The sequence below is a fragment of the Salmo salar genome, chromosome 01 (assembly GCF_965601325.2).
Source record: "Salmo salar chromosome 01, fSalSal1, whole genome shotgun sequence".
NCBI classification, from domain to species: Eukaryota; Metazoa; Chordata; class Actinopteri; order Salmoniformes; family Salmonidae; genus Salmo; species Salmo salar.
The window spans coordinates 170,403,631-170,417,640 of record NC_138291.1 but is presented as its reverse complement, the minus strand read 5'-3'; the positions used below and the strand labels follow the sequence as shown (position 1 = coordinate 170,417,640).

At 42.5% G+C, this 14,010-nt stretch overlaps 1 protein-coding gene across 3 annotated transcripts; it reads left to right on the top strand.

Annotated features, from left to right (window-relative positions):
* The first annotated feature begins 1,020 nt into the window (after window positions 1-1,020).
* Window positions 1,021-12,865, top strand: fpgs (folylpolyglutamate synthase). 3 transcript variants are annotated; one of them, XM_014142582.3, is made up of 15 exons: window positions 1,021-1,232; window positions 2,324-2,452; window positions 2,587-2,640; window positions 2,778-2,842; window positions 3,973-4,087; window positions 4,672-4,749; window positions 5,244-5,305; window positions 7,120-7,222; window positions 7,461-7,538; window positions 7,948-8,095; window positions 8,252-8,335; window positions 8,678-8,828; window positions 8,992-9,067; window positions 10,559-10,625; window positions 11,048-12,865. In XM_014142582.3, exons 1-15 carry the CDS (start codon window positions 1,089-1,091, stop codon window positions 11,428-11,430), a joined length of 1,737 nt encoding a protein of 578 aa, XP_013998057.3. In that variant the 5' UTR covers window positions 1,021-1,088; the 3' UTR covers window positions 11,431-12,865. The 3 variants fall into 3 exon arrangements, with proteins under 3 accessions (XP_013998057.3, XP_013998048.3, XP_013998066.2); XM_014142573.3 differs by having other exon boundaries at window positions 3,973-4,090; XM_014142591.3 differs by having other exon boundaries at window positions 3,973-4,090; window positions 8,678-8,842.
* The last annotated feature ends 1,145 nt before the right edge of the window (window positions 12,866-14,010 follow it).

Below are 14,010 nucleotides of genomic sequence, written 5' to 3'. Positions count from 1 at the left end.
CAAGATTGTTTCCTGTCCTGGATTTATTTTTTACATCCACTTTGATATACCACTGTATAATTAAGCAATAAGACTCAAGCGGGTGTGGCTGTTCTTAAGCACAACATGAAGCGGAGTGCCTGGACACAGCCCTCAGCCGTGGTATATTGGCCATATACCACAAACCCACGAGGTGCTTTATTGCTGTAAAAAAAGAACAGTAAATAAGTATTTTTGTGTCATACCCGTGGTATATTGTCTGATATACACACGGTTATAATCGCAAACTGAGAGACTAAAATTGGAATGTACTGTATATGATTCGGATAGGTCATGTTGTTATACCGCTCATAGTAGTATGGTGCCACCTTGTGGAATATTTCGAAAGGAAATACTCTTACACCAATTCCACATCCAGAACAATAGATGACAGTAATTGATGGAGAGAGAAAACAATACTAAAAAAGCCATGTCAAGGTCCTGCAGAAATTTCTATGAATTAGCAGCTAATTAGCATTTCATTTTTGAGGGATAATACAGGCAAATATATTGATAAAAGTCACCTTGGCCTCATGTAGGGTAAGCCTACACGAGACACAAACCGAACGAATGGTGTAAAAATGATTGGAAACATTTCCCTGTTTGACCGCTAGGTTATATGGGTAGTATGACTCAGGTAGTATAATGCGGTACTCTATAGATTCCTGCCCTTGGTGTGGCTCTTTCACTGCTCCTGGCATCACTACACCACCACTGTCCATATGATTCAATTAGCCACTGACTTGCTCATTTGCACCTTCACATCCATCTCCTCTCTCCTATGAGCATAATGTGTAGAACATCATTAGATCCAGCTTCAAAAATGTTGCTGTCTTTTTTTAAGAGAAACGGGGCTGGCAGGTAGGATTTAGTTCCTCCTTGTTTCTGGCCCACACTCCAGTACAGTAGGTGGCGGTAATGCACCATAACGTTGGATGCCAACCGCCGATAAACCCACAGAACAAGAAGAAGACATTTCTCTCAAGAGGCGTGGCGTGACGACACCACGCTCTGACAGGAATATCGCCCAAATTTGGCGGCAGTTTCCTGTGTGCGCTTACACAAGCCCCATGATGGTACGCTTTTCTCGCGTGTTGGAGCGGGGCTCCGTATTTGCCGCGTTCCTCCGCCAGAAGGACTGGTCGTCCAAGTTTACCACAGTGAAGTATTCAAGTACAAAGGCAGAACCGCGACTTCACAGAATGGAGTATCAGGTAAGATACTGTGGCTATCATCTGCTAGCCAATATGCTAGCAAGTTAACGTACTATCTAACGTTAGCTCGCTAGTTTGACAAGTTTATGGCTCACGTTCAACTTGATCAACAGCTTGCTATACATACAAATAAATGAGCCATTTTGCTGCTTCGCCATCTATCTAGTAATCATTTACCTTCAAATCAGCAAACTAGTGTCCACGTGCAAGGGACATATACTATTAAAACTACCGAATGTTGCTGGATTGGACTGGTTTTGGGGTGAACATTAGCTAATCTGGTCTCTGCTGCAAGTTATTAGGCTAGGCAGCATGGCGCGTGTCCGTTTTAGCAAACTTCGCAGCATGAATGTGTTGAAGTTATTTGTCAATAATAATAAATGTTCCACTGAGCAATTGAAATTTTTGTTAGCCTACTTAAACTACTTAGTATGCAAACCCCAACGCCCCAATTAAAAAAGTTCGTGTGTACTGTTAAGACAGTAAATGTAGCTACTGTACCAACCATACCTGCTCAACTTTCACTTACTTGCAAGCTAGCTATTTCCACAAACGGTCTCTACTATCTCTAGCTGGATAGCTCAGCCCACAGCCGGCTACGTGTGGCTGGTAATGTCATGGTGCGAGATTATTAACAAAGTAAATATAGCTACCATGGTAAACTCATGCATTCAACAGACAGTGACAGTCTGCTTAAAGTTTAGACCGTTCTGTAGCATGTGAAATGATTTTGTTAAAATGTAAGCATTTTTCCCCCGTTATCAACTATAGTCTTAATGAAACACGTGTGTGTATTGAACACTACAAAGTGGAATTGGCAAGGTTTTCATTTCATGGTCGGCAGGTAGCCTAGTGTTTAGAGCGTTGGACTTGTACCCGAAAGGTTGCAAGATCGAATCCCCGAGCTGACAAGTAAAAAAAACTGTCGTTCTGCCCCTGAACAAGGCAGTTAACCCACTGTGCCTAGGCCGTCATTGAAAATAAGAATTTGTTCTTAACTGACTTGCCTAGTTAAGTAAAGGTAAAATAAAATGCCATCCAAGAGATATTAAAAACGACATGCACTCTTGTGTTTTTTTTTGCCACTACAGGACGCAGTGTGCACCCTCAATACCCTACAGACCAATGCCTGTGCCCTGGAGCAAGTGCGTCGAGAGCGGGGTCACCCTCAACTCCAGCTCCAGGCCATGAGGGGCTTCCTGGAGCGAGCAGGCCTGGTGGTAAATATATTCTACAGCAGTGTCTCCCCCCTACCATTTATTCTGGAGTAGCTAGCTCTCTTCTGGATTGTCATTTGAAATGGTCAAGAATTGATTATCTACTAATCTAAATGTTTTCCCGTTTTGATTCCAAGGTGGAAGAACTTGACCATCTCAATATCATTCATGTCACAGGAACGAAAGGAAAGGTGTGTGTTTAAATCCACTAATTTATGAGCTAGCCCCAAGCTTGTATATTGTGCAAAGTTTGCCAAACAAATGTTGTAAACAACTTGATATGGCATTGTGGGAAGAAGGTGAGTAATGTTTCAAATTTATCTTTCAGGGGTCAACGTGCGCCTTCACAGAACATATACTGAGAAGTTACGGTTTTCGGACTGGATTTTACAGGTACATATCAAGAAGTATCAAAACCAGAACAGTCCTGCCTACAGAAAATTAATTGTTGAAAAAAAGGGCTGTTTTGATGCTGAGTTAAGGACATTTACTTGTGGTTACCAGCCTCATCCAGTTAACCCAGCCATAATCTGTCATCTGATTTCCTGCATGAAACATTATTCATTAAGTTCACTGACTGCTGAGCCAACGTTCTTGTGTAGTAGTTACAGAGCAGTGGTCACGATCGACTGTGGCTAAATCGAGTGTGCCATTTGCGCTGGCCAATCGGATAGCTCAAATCACCAAACAGCATCCACAACACTGGCCACAGCCTATGTGAGATTTCATAACTTTTAAAACCATGGCCAGAGACTGTCAAACAATACAGCAAAGAGCTGTGGCTTTTGAGTGAGTTCATGTCTGGTTTTTATTCAGCTCTGTTAACACTTTTTTTTAAATATATATTCAACATTATTACAAAACACAACGCACTTCTCCCTACATCCACTCGTGCTGCAATTAATGATTAGCCAAGTGTATCGATAGCCCTGGGTTTCTATTGTTATTAGCAGTTTGTCTATTTTAATATTGAGGAACATTTCACTTTCTTTGGTCATAGGAACAACATGAATTTGTGCATGATGCGGTGCAAGACAACTGGGAAATCGGAAATCTCCGCCTTCAGTGCGTTCAAGACAACTGAGAACTCAGAAAAAACGACCCCACTGGGAAAATTTGTTTTGAACAGTCATCCAAGTCGGAAACTCTGGAATCTTTCTAGAGCTCAGACTTTCCGACCTGAAGATCAGACGTCATGATTTTACCAATTATTATTTTATATAAAAAAAAAAAATATTTATTAGACCTAGCCCGCTGCATAAACCTCATTCGTACAGAACTGTTTTTATTAGATTAGTGTTAGATAAACATTCCCGTGTTTTGGATTTTTAACCCTTCTGAAGATGTATTGGAGAAATGAGACTCATTTTAGTCATAAGAAATTGAGAAATGTTTCAGTGAAGTTCTACTCTACTGCAAAGGTTCGCTTACCATACCCCTGTTTTTAAGAATGAATAATCCTCAATGATATTTTAAGTCTTCATGTTTTTGACTGTTAACACATCCTTTTCTGTCGATTGCAGTTCCCCACATTTGGTACAAGTCAGGGAGAGGATAAGAATTAATGGAAAACCAATCGGCAAAGAACTCTTCACAAAATATTTCTGGCAGGTGTATGGACGGCTGTATGAAACCAAGGTAGTTGTGTAAAAAGGTTCCGATTCCAATTGTAGTGAAGGTTTGGAGTTCAGCTTTCTGTGCTCCTGGTCTTTGACCTCCAAGGAGATGGGTGTGTCCTTAATGTGTTTCAGAATATGACACATTCTCCAACCATGACAAGTTGCTCCCTCTTTTCCTGTAGAGAAAATAAAATGTAATTAATAAATTCTTCAAATATCTTCAAGTTGGACGTACTAATCAAGTACCACTGTCTGAACTTGAAACTAAACGAGTTCTTTTCATTCATTTAAAATAGCAGGGCCATTCACAATTTGCCTGTAAGCGTTATACATCTGGGCCTGGGCCATTGCCTGAATTCAGCCCACTTTACCTTGTGTAGTATTCCTGTCTCTAGCCTTAAGAACTGATAATTGAGTTTAGGAAGGAAATGAAAAACATCTCGTCCTATAATGACCAGTGCATGTGTGTCATATGATTTGTTGTAGATGTCCCATGCTGTAGCTGTCGCCCTTAAATGAGGTTGTGTATCTGCTCATTGAGATGTTGAAGAGATATTACAAAGCTGTTATAGTAATATCCTGTTGACCTTTGACCCCTCTCAGGACACTCACGGGGGGAGTATGCCTGCTTACTTCCGCTTCCTGACAATCCTGGCCTTCCACGTCTTCCTGCAGGAGAAGGTAGGTCGCTATAACCAGTGTACCACATCTCTCATATCAGGTCCTGTATTACCCATCATACCTCTGGTGTCCCTGTGCAGCGTTGCTGGGATGTCTGGGGCTGGTGGTTGCTCCCTTTCCGTTCAGTCCTTGTTCATTTCGTCACACACCTGATAGGATTGGCATGAAAAAGGAGACAAGGGGGCCATCATGTTTTCCAGGCGCTTTAATGCATAGTGGTGACCCATTGGTGACCTTTTATATTGGTGGTGGTGTCTTCATGGCTACTAATGAGTCACAACCTGTACTGGTAAACGTTTCTCCAGAGATTTATGGCCTATCTGTCACAGGGTGGGATCGACTCATCAAATCAGGAAGTAAATTACGTTTCATGACTCAATTCTTCTTGGTTAAAAAAAAATGGCACTCATCAATTCTTTCAATTGACCTCTTGAAATGACTGAATAGAAATGTGGGTTGAGCTCAGCCACCCATATTGTCGTCTTGTGATGCAGGTGGACTTGGCAGTGATTGAGGTTGGGATTGGTGGAGCCTACGACTGCACAAACATAATCAGGTAAGAAGCATGGATTTGGATCCTATGGGATGGGAAACAAACAGGATTTAGTTCAATGGTCCATAATCACCTTTAATTCGATTAGCATCATAGAGATCTATTTCTATCAGCTGCAGCTGATGTAACCATTCCCTCTCATGGAATCCCCCTCTGCAGCATACCCTAATTCCCCTCACTGTACCCCCTGGCTCAGTTCCAAAGTCTCTAGTGACTACTGCTGTGTGCCTAATGTCTCACTGAACTCACTCAACAAGCCCTTCCACCATTTTGTCCTATGGTGCGACCTCATTAACAAGGCGTGACTGACTGTCTCGTCAAGCCTCCCATTTGTTAGCAGCCCCATTTTGCAATGAAAGGTCTCCATTTATTGTTAAAAATCAAATTTATTGGTCACATACACATGGTTAGCAGATGTTAATGTGAGTGTAGCGAAATGCTTGTGCTTCTAGTTCCGACCATGCAGTAATATCTAACAAGTAATCTACCAATTCCACAACAACTACCTTATACACACAAGTGTAAAGGAATGAATATGTATATATAAATGAGTGATGGCCGAACGGCGTAGGCAAGATGTAATAGATGGTATGGAGTACAGTATATACATGTGAGATGAGTAATGTAGGTAATGAAAACATATAAAGTGGCATTGTTTAAAGTGGCTAGTGATACATCAAGATGCAGTAGATGGTATAGCGTACAGTATATACATATGAGATGAATAATGTAGTTTATGTAAACATTATCTAATATAAAGTGGCAATTCATTACATACATTTTCCCATTATTAAAGTGGCTAGAGATTTGAGTCAGTTTGTTGGCAGCAGCCAGTCAATGTTAGTGATGGCTGTTTAGCAGTCTGATGGCCTTGAGATAGAAGCTGTTTTTCAGTCTCTCTGTTCCAGCTTTGATGCACCTGTACTGACCTCGCCTTTTGGATGATAGCGAGGTGAACGGGCAGTGGCTCGGGTGGTTGATGTCCTTGATGATCTTTTTGGCCTTCCTGTGACATCAGGTGGTGTAGGTGTCCTGGAGGGAGAGTTGATAGAGCGAGAGAGACATTAGGTGCTATTTTAAGAGGGTTGTTGAGAAAATACTTTTTTAATGAGCTAAACACTCAAAAGATGTGATGTAGGCACAAGCATTCAGGTTTGATATGCTTATCTACTTCTAACTATGTATGGCATACATTTTCTACGCTGGACAAATTATTCATTTGACTTGCCCCTGTACTTTCCCATAATTGAGATGCAAATCATTCTCGCCTGTAGGACCTCTCCATGGTCAGATCAGAGCTAGTACTACGGTAGATGGTCACCAACACGAGAACTGGCAGATCTGACATGCAGTTAATTTCTGTTCTCACCCTTCACCCACTGGTTACACTTCCAAAACAAGCAGCTAATACAGACTAGTTAAAGGTAGCGCTATGACGTAGATGCACAAAGTAAACCACCTAGTGGGTCAATTTCCGCAACCACTAAGAGCGTTGAAACACGAGGCTCAACTTCTCTGTTTTGTTCCCGTGGCTACCACGCTCTAACAGCGTGCAGTGAACCCGTGCACATGCGCAGATGCTGTGAGATCGGAGTGTTGCGTGTCGCTCACCTCTACCACATGGCTGTCATTTAGAGTCTACCTTTAACATGAAATCTGATTAAAAATCTAATTCATGCAGCCTCTGCATGCAGTATCATACAGACCATTTATCTCACTCTCACTTTCCCTGCTGTATAAACAAAGTTATTTTGTGTGACGATCCATTGAGTCCACTGAACTCTGTAGTCTATGCTCTGTATGTCCTCCTCTGACAGGAGGCCGTGGGTGTGTGGCATCGCCTCCCTGGGTATAGATCACACTTCAATACTGGGGGACACCATCGAGAAAATTGCCTGGCAGAAAGGGGGCATTTTTAAGGTTAGATTGCAGTACAGTGTAACTCTTGCGTTGTCAAGGCTGCACTTTTGATACATTCTGACTCAGAACTTTTTCAGAACAGCACCTCTAGAATGTAATAAAGTAGCCTCAATTGACGCATGATTGTTTAATGCATGTAGTAAAACACCAATAAAGCCACAAGTGCTAACATTTGACTATGCTGAAATAAACAGTAGTAGTTACTGACGTTATTTAATGATTTCTCGTGTCTCCTCAGCCAGGTGTTCCTGCCTTCACTGTGAAGCAACCAGACGGCCCTATGATGGTTCTCAAAGAGAGAGCAAAGGAGATTGGGGTGAGAGCCAATAAAGAAGTCATAAAACAAGATACATTGTCTGTAGACTGTTTGTAGATACTTGGCCTACAATCAAGTATGAACACTGTTTCCCCTGTATTTAGCAGTGGTGCACCACTTGATACATTTTGGAGTAAAATGTCCTTTTAAAAAGTCACCAGAAGTGACCTCAGTGGTTTAATGGAAAACATTATCCTGGGCGGGCATATGACAAGTTTCAAAGAGCCTCGTCAAAATTCTATGATGTATGCAAGCAGTAAATGAGCAAATAGTTTAATAATGTCACATTTCAGGGTAACACAAACAATGGCATAATATCTGACTTTGGTGTAAATTTTGATCGTTGATATCTATCCCTTGGACTATCCTTGAATAACTTGACTTTCTCCTACCCTCTCTTCCTCCTCAGTGTCCTCTCTGGGTGTGCCCAGAACTGGAGGAGTACCCTGCTGACTCGGAACCTCTGCGTTTGGGCCTGGCTGGCCACCACCAGCGCTCCAACGCCTCCCTTGCCCTGCAGCTCAGCCACAGCTGGCTACAGAGACGCTGCCTTCCTGGTAGGTGGGAGTGAGTGTTTGAGGCTGGTCTGTGGGTGGTAGGGTTAAGGAACAACCTGGGTGTACACAGGTGTGAGATTATTGGACACGGTATGTTTTGATTGTGTGGTGATTTCAGGTCATGTGTATTCCTCATCTTCTACTCTTCTCCTGTAGACCAGAGCATCCCTTCCCCCGCTGACGAGAGTAAAGGCGTGTCGCCGGCCGCTGGCTTCCAGCCAAGCCCCATTATGGCGAAAGGTCAGTTCAAAAGAACAACTCCAACACACTCACCTGCAAAATAACAGCCTCTGAAACCCACGGGGGTGAACACAATCACCTGAGCATTGATAGGTCATGAAAATACTAAGTGTTTTTCTCAGAATTTGAGGATGGGGAGGGGGGGTTGGCTTTATAGCAGAGGACTATGTGGACTGTATATCAAGGTCCATGGTTCGTTCCCCTGTTTCAGCACCAACAACCAAGGAAGCCTCCAGCGCAACTTCCTGCTTACACATATCCAATCATTTTAGATCTGCAGTAGATGCTAGGGTTCCATTTTGGTATTCAGCAACAGTACATCGCTCTCCTCTTGGGCGGTAGGGCTGGAGGACACTGAGTGGCCGGGGAGGACCCAGACTCTGAAGCATGGCCCAGTCACCTACTTCCTGGACGGGGCCCACACCACCCGTAGCATGCTGGCCTGTGTAAGCTGGTTCAGCGAGGTTGCCTCTCAACACGAAAGAACCACAGGGTCAGTATCTGCGTGTGAGTTTGTGCTCCATTACGTCTGTGTTGTCCTGTCAATTGTGGTCTATGCACCTTACTATTTGTTGAGCTCTGCAATTCAAGCGAAGTCTGTCAGTTGATAAACTCTGGTATCCTAACCGTATACCTGCCCCTATGTCTCCTCACAGTGGTCCTGTGGTCAGAGTGCTACTGTTCAACGCCACAGGGGAGAGAGACTCTGCAGCCATGCTTAAGTTACTGGTGGTGAGTACACTAGGCTGGGTTAACTGCCCAACAATGATAAGTACTAAACATTCAAAATCAATGTTTCCAATCACAAATGATGTCAGCCCATCCTGTTGTGATGGTATTGTCATATAGTGCATTTGAAAAGTTTTCAGACTCCTTTCCTTTTTCCACATTTTCTTATGTTAAAGCCTTATTCTAAAAGGTAGAAACAATGATTTCATCCATCTACACACAATACCCCATAATGAGAGGGAAAACATGTTTTTAGAAATGTTTGCAAATTTATTACAAATAAACAGATGCATACAGTTGGAAGTTTACATACACTTGGGTTGGAGTCATTAAAACTCATTTTTCAACCACTCCACAAATTTCATGTTAACAAACTATAGTTTTGGCAAGTCGGTCAGGACATCTACTTTGCATGACACAAGTAATTTTTCCAACAATCGTTTAGACAGATTATTTCACTTATAATTCACTGTATCACAATTCCAGTGGGTCAGAAGTTTACATATACTAAGTTGACTGTGCCTTTAAACAGCTTGGAAAATTCCAGAAAATCGTCATGGCTTTAGAAGCTTCTGATTGACATAATTTGAGTCAATTGGAGGTGTACCTCGGGATGTTTTTCAAGGCCTACCTTCAAACTCAGTGGGGATGTTTTTCAGCAGTAGGGACTGGGAGACTAGTCAGGCTCGAGGGAAAGATGAACGGAGCAAAGTACAGAGATGAAAACCTGCTCCAGAGCGCTCAGGACCTCAGACTGGGTGATGGTTCACCTTCCCACACAACGACCCTAAGCACACAGCCAAGACAATGCAGGAGTGGCTTCAGGACAAGTCTCTGAATGTCCTTGAGTTGCCCAGCCAGAGCCCGGAATTGAACCCGATCGAACATCTCTGGAGAGACCTGAAAATAGCTGTGCAGCGACGCTCCCCATCCAACCTGACACAGCTTGAGAGGATCTGCAGAGAATAATGCGAGAAACTTCCCAAATACAGTTGTGCCAAGCTTGTGGCGTCATACCCAAGAAGACTCTACTGGCAGCAATTTACAAAGGTGCTTCAAAAAAGTACTGAGTAAAGGGTCTAAATACTTACGTAAATGTGAGATTTTAAATTTACAAACATTTCTAGACATGTTTTTTCCTTGTCATTATGGAGTATTGTGAGTGGGGGGAAAAACTATTGAATACATTTGAGTAAGGTTGTAAAAAAATGTGGAAAAGGTCTAGGGGTCTGAATACTTTCCAAACGCACTGTATGGACAGCAGCTAGCCTAGTGGTTAAGACCGGTGGGCCAGTAACTGAAAGGTCACTGGTTCGAATCCCCAAGCCGACTAAGTGAAATCTGTATGTGCCCTTGAGCAAGGCATCTAACACTAATTCCTCCTGTAAGTCGCTCTGGATAAGAGCGTTTGCTAAATGACTAAAATGTAAAAATATATGCCATGTTTGTCGGACAACTGTAACTGATAGTTTTTTTTCTGTATTGGGTTTTCAGCCATGCCATTTTGACTTTGCTGTGTTCTGCCCCAACATCACAGAGGCCATTGCATCATGTAACGCAGGTAAATCACATTGTGATTTTTAGCCAGGCATAACATACATCAACTACGTTGTCAATGACTGCGGCTTGACAGATCAAACAGTAGCCTAGTATGACTAAATGAATAGCTCTGCCGTTGTAATTATGCAGCGCTATCTGTGTTAATCATTGGTGTAGATGTGAGCATGTTCTCACTTCACTGTCAGTGGAAGGGCAAAGAAAGATGTTGCTGTGTTAACATGGTGTCCATACCAGCAAACATTGTCATAAATCTATTGGCCGACGTGTTGCTTTTCTGTTCTGGCTATTAATGTTTGAAAAGTGAAAATAAAATAGTTCTGCATGGTACAATCTGCCATTTTAAATTATACCCATTTTGATTCTGGAAGAATCTAGCATAGTAGCATTGTGTAACCTTTCCCCCCCGAACGCCTTCCCTCTCAGACCAACAAAACTTCAATGTCTCCGTGGAAAACATGCTCACCCGTTGCCTGGACAACCAGAGGAGCTGGCGCCTGCTCAACGGCCAGGAAGAGAAGCCCGGCGCCCAGCTGCTCATCTCCCGCGACGCTCTCCCCCTGGTGGCAGCCGAGCGCCGCAGCAAAACCCTAGTCTTCCCCTGCATCCTCAGCGCCCTCCAGTGGCTCAGCCAGGGCAGGGACTCTGTCTTGGCACACCCGGACAAGAGGGTCATCCCTGTCAAGCCCAGTGTGACAGCCAAAGCCGCTCCGCTAAGAGATGCCGCTGGCATCCACGTCCTCGTCGCTGGAAGCCTCCATCTGGTTGGGGGCGTCCTGAAACACCTCGACCCTTCCTTTGCCTCTTAAAGGGATGGTTCTGTCAGAACAGCAATAGATCAGATTGATTTGTCTGGTAAGCAGAATCAAGAAGAAACCCTCTCTGGAGAGGAAACCCTCTCTGGAGAGCTAAATGCTGGGATATCATGCAGCCTAAGGGAAAGCTTGTTAGCTATGCTTACTGGCAGGTTATTACATTTGTACCAGGGAACAGGGTTTTATGTCACCCCCAGTCCTTGGTAAGCCTAATAGAAATGGCCATTGCTAGAACCTTCTATTTCAATTGATAAATAGAGGGCTCTGGCCAATACAAGCTCATGTCAAATGTTTTAGCAAGTACCACACAGAGCCTTACTGAGATCACACGTTATTTTATTTTGGCAGGGAGTCATTTGGAGACCTTGGTCTCTTTTACAGATGAGCCCTATAATGACATTTAACATGTACACTATGAAAAGAAATCCAGAGGTACAAAACAATCAGTGTAAGGTTCTGGTACAAATTCCAGACAGACACCAAAGGAAGCTTAAACTAGATGTATTACACCCAAGGTGGATGCTACAGCTCCATAGCACACAAACCGGTCACACATGCATGTATATTTCTACCTTCTGGCTAGGTGGGGTCACCTCTTTGTGTCTAGGATAAATAGTCAGTCTTTGCTGGGCAAGAACTGTCTGTTCCTCCCTCCTATTGATGTTGGCATGAGTCCAGATCCTTTGTGGGCAGGTGTGTGTAAGAGAGACTATAGTCTCTCACACACAATCTAAACCCCCCCCCCCCCCCCCCCTGCACTGCAATAAATCTCCAGTCCCAACATCCTAACCAATGACAAGTTATTACTACTAAGTGGATTATGCAATTATAAACTGGCTCATGCAACACAAACAGATTCAAGTCAAATAGTCTCCAACAATAGAAAACACATATTAACCCTAAGTCTTATACTTGAAGCCAAAACTGTTTACATGGACTCTTGGGGGGGTTAATTTGTGCGCCTTCCAGTATGACACGGATGTTGACTGTTATTGTTTACGCGAAGTGGTATTGTGCTTTAAAAGCGTTTGAGAAGAAGGCAGTGGGACGGTAGGCCACTAAAATGACAGGTTATCCAAAGAAAGTGTGGAAACGGTTAGTCACCCAGTACGTTTCTTTGGGTTGTGTACAAGAATGGCTTTCTTTCCTGTCCATTTCATTGCTACCAATAAAAGACATAGGGAGAGGGTTGCAACATGAACTGGATTTCTTACAAAGAAAACAGTTTAATTTTTGTTTTATTTCACTATTTCCTAGTGAGATCCTCATTTGCCGATCTCGCAGACTTGCATTATTTGTTGACTGTTCTTAAACATTTCAAATGTGCTTTGTGTAGCTATCATTGTGTTGGTAAATCAGATATTCTCCACTGTTAAATAAAAAATGTAACACCTCTACAATAAAACTAGACCTTTAGCGTTGAGCACGATGTAAACTAACATGTCTGTAAATTACTCTAAGGTGTCATAACCGATAAGTATTTTATACTGCAGTTGCTTTGTGACCATTAACATTTCAGAATGTTCACTGCCTTGTAAATGTGTGTCTGAGAGCGCAGTTGTATGTCCACTGTAAAGAAACCCACAATCACACTCGAGGTAGGGTGTATTCGTAAGTCGGTATCTGTTGCAAAGTAATCTAGTAACCAAATGAAACAAAACCGGGAGGGACCTACCTAAATTTGTCCAATAGAAACTATTTTTAAAGTTTTCTGGTGTGGAGGAAACTGTTTCTGATGGAAAATGTTTGGCAATGGAAACTGACTAATGAATAAACCCACCTCCCCCACACAACAACAACAAAAAATCACCAGGGGTGTAATCACTAGGAACCAAATGGAATGAAACGGGGAGGGCTCTACATGAATTTTTCCAATAGAAAGTAGAAATTCTTGTTTCTTGTTGCAAAACGTTTTGGGCTAATGCTTACACCCACAGTACCATGAAAATTAGCACTTCAGGTGAGTAATTGGCCCTGTTCTAGTCTGATTATATTGCAGTCATGCTGCAGTACACACAGCAACTAATGGGTGCCCTATTATCGACTGCACAGCCAGGTATAAGATTGCTACGTCATATGCTACAGGTAGCTGATATGATCCAGGCGTTGTGCGATCTGGCAGGTGACTGCAATGTAGTTGGCCTGGAATGCAGCCAATATTTCCCTGGGGTTTGGAAACTGCTAGACTATTCCCAAATCTCTTTCAAAGTGGTCTTAACATTTCAGAGAAATTCTATAGTTTTAAATGTATGTGCACTTAAAATAAATTAATAATTAACAGATGTGTTTTCTTATGCATCATATTGTCCAGTTTGGAAGCACTAGTATTAATGTGGTTACTGCATTTTCAACTCTTTCCATCATTGATATTTGGTGATTGACTTGCTTTGTATACGGCCTGGAATGTAGCCAATGTAATGAAGATGAAATTGTTTTACATTCTCAATGTTTCAAGCAGAACATGTAAATTGTTGTTAAACAAACTAGGGAAACTACCAAAAATACAAGGAAAAATGTATTACCCAAAACAAAAGATTATCTTAAACGCAAAACAAGAAAAACGTACGACGTAGC

Coding starts and splice junctions, on each gene's coding strand:
- fpgs (XM_014142573.3), top strand. CDS start 1,089: ATGATGGTACGCTTTTCTCGCGTGTTGGAGCGGGGCTCCGTATTTGCC. Junction 8,336..8,677: donor AAGCCCCATTATGGCGAAAG/GTCAGTTCAAAA, acceptor CTTGGGCGGTAG/GGCTGGAGGACACTGAGTGG. Junction 8,829..8,991: donor CAACACGAAAGAACCACAGG/GTCAGTATCTGC, acceptor GTCTCCTCACAG/TGGTCCTGTGGTCAGAGTGC.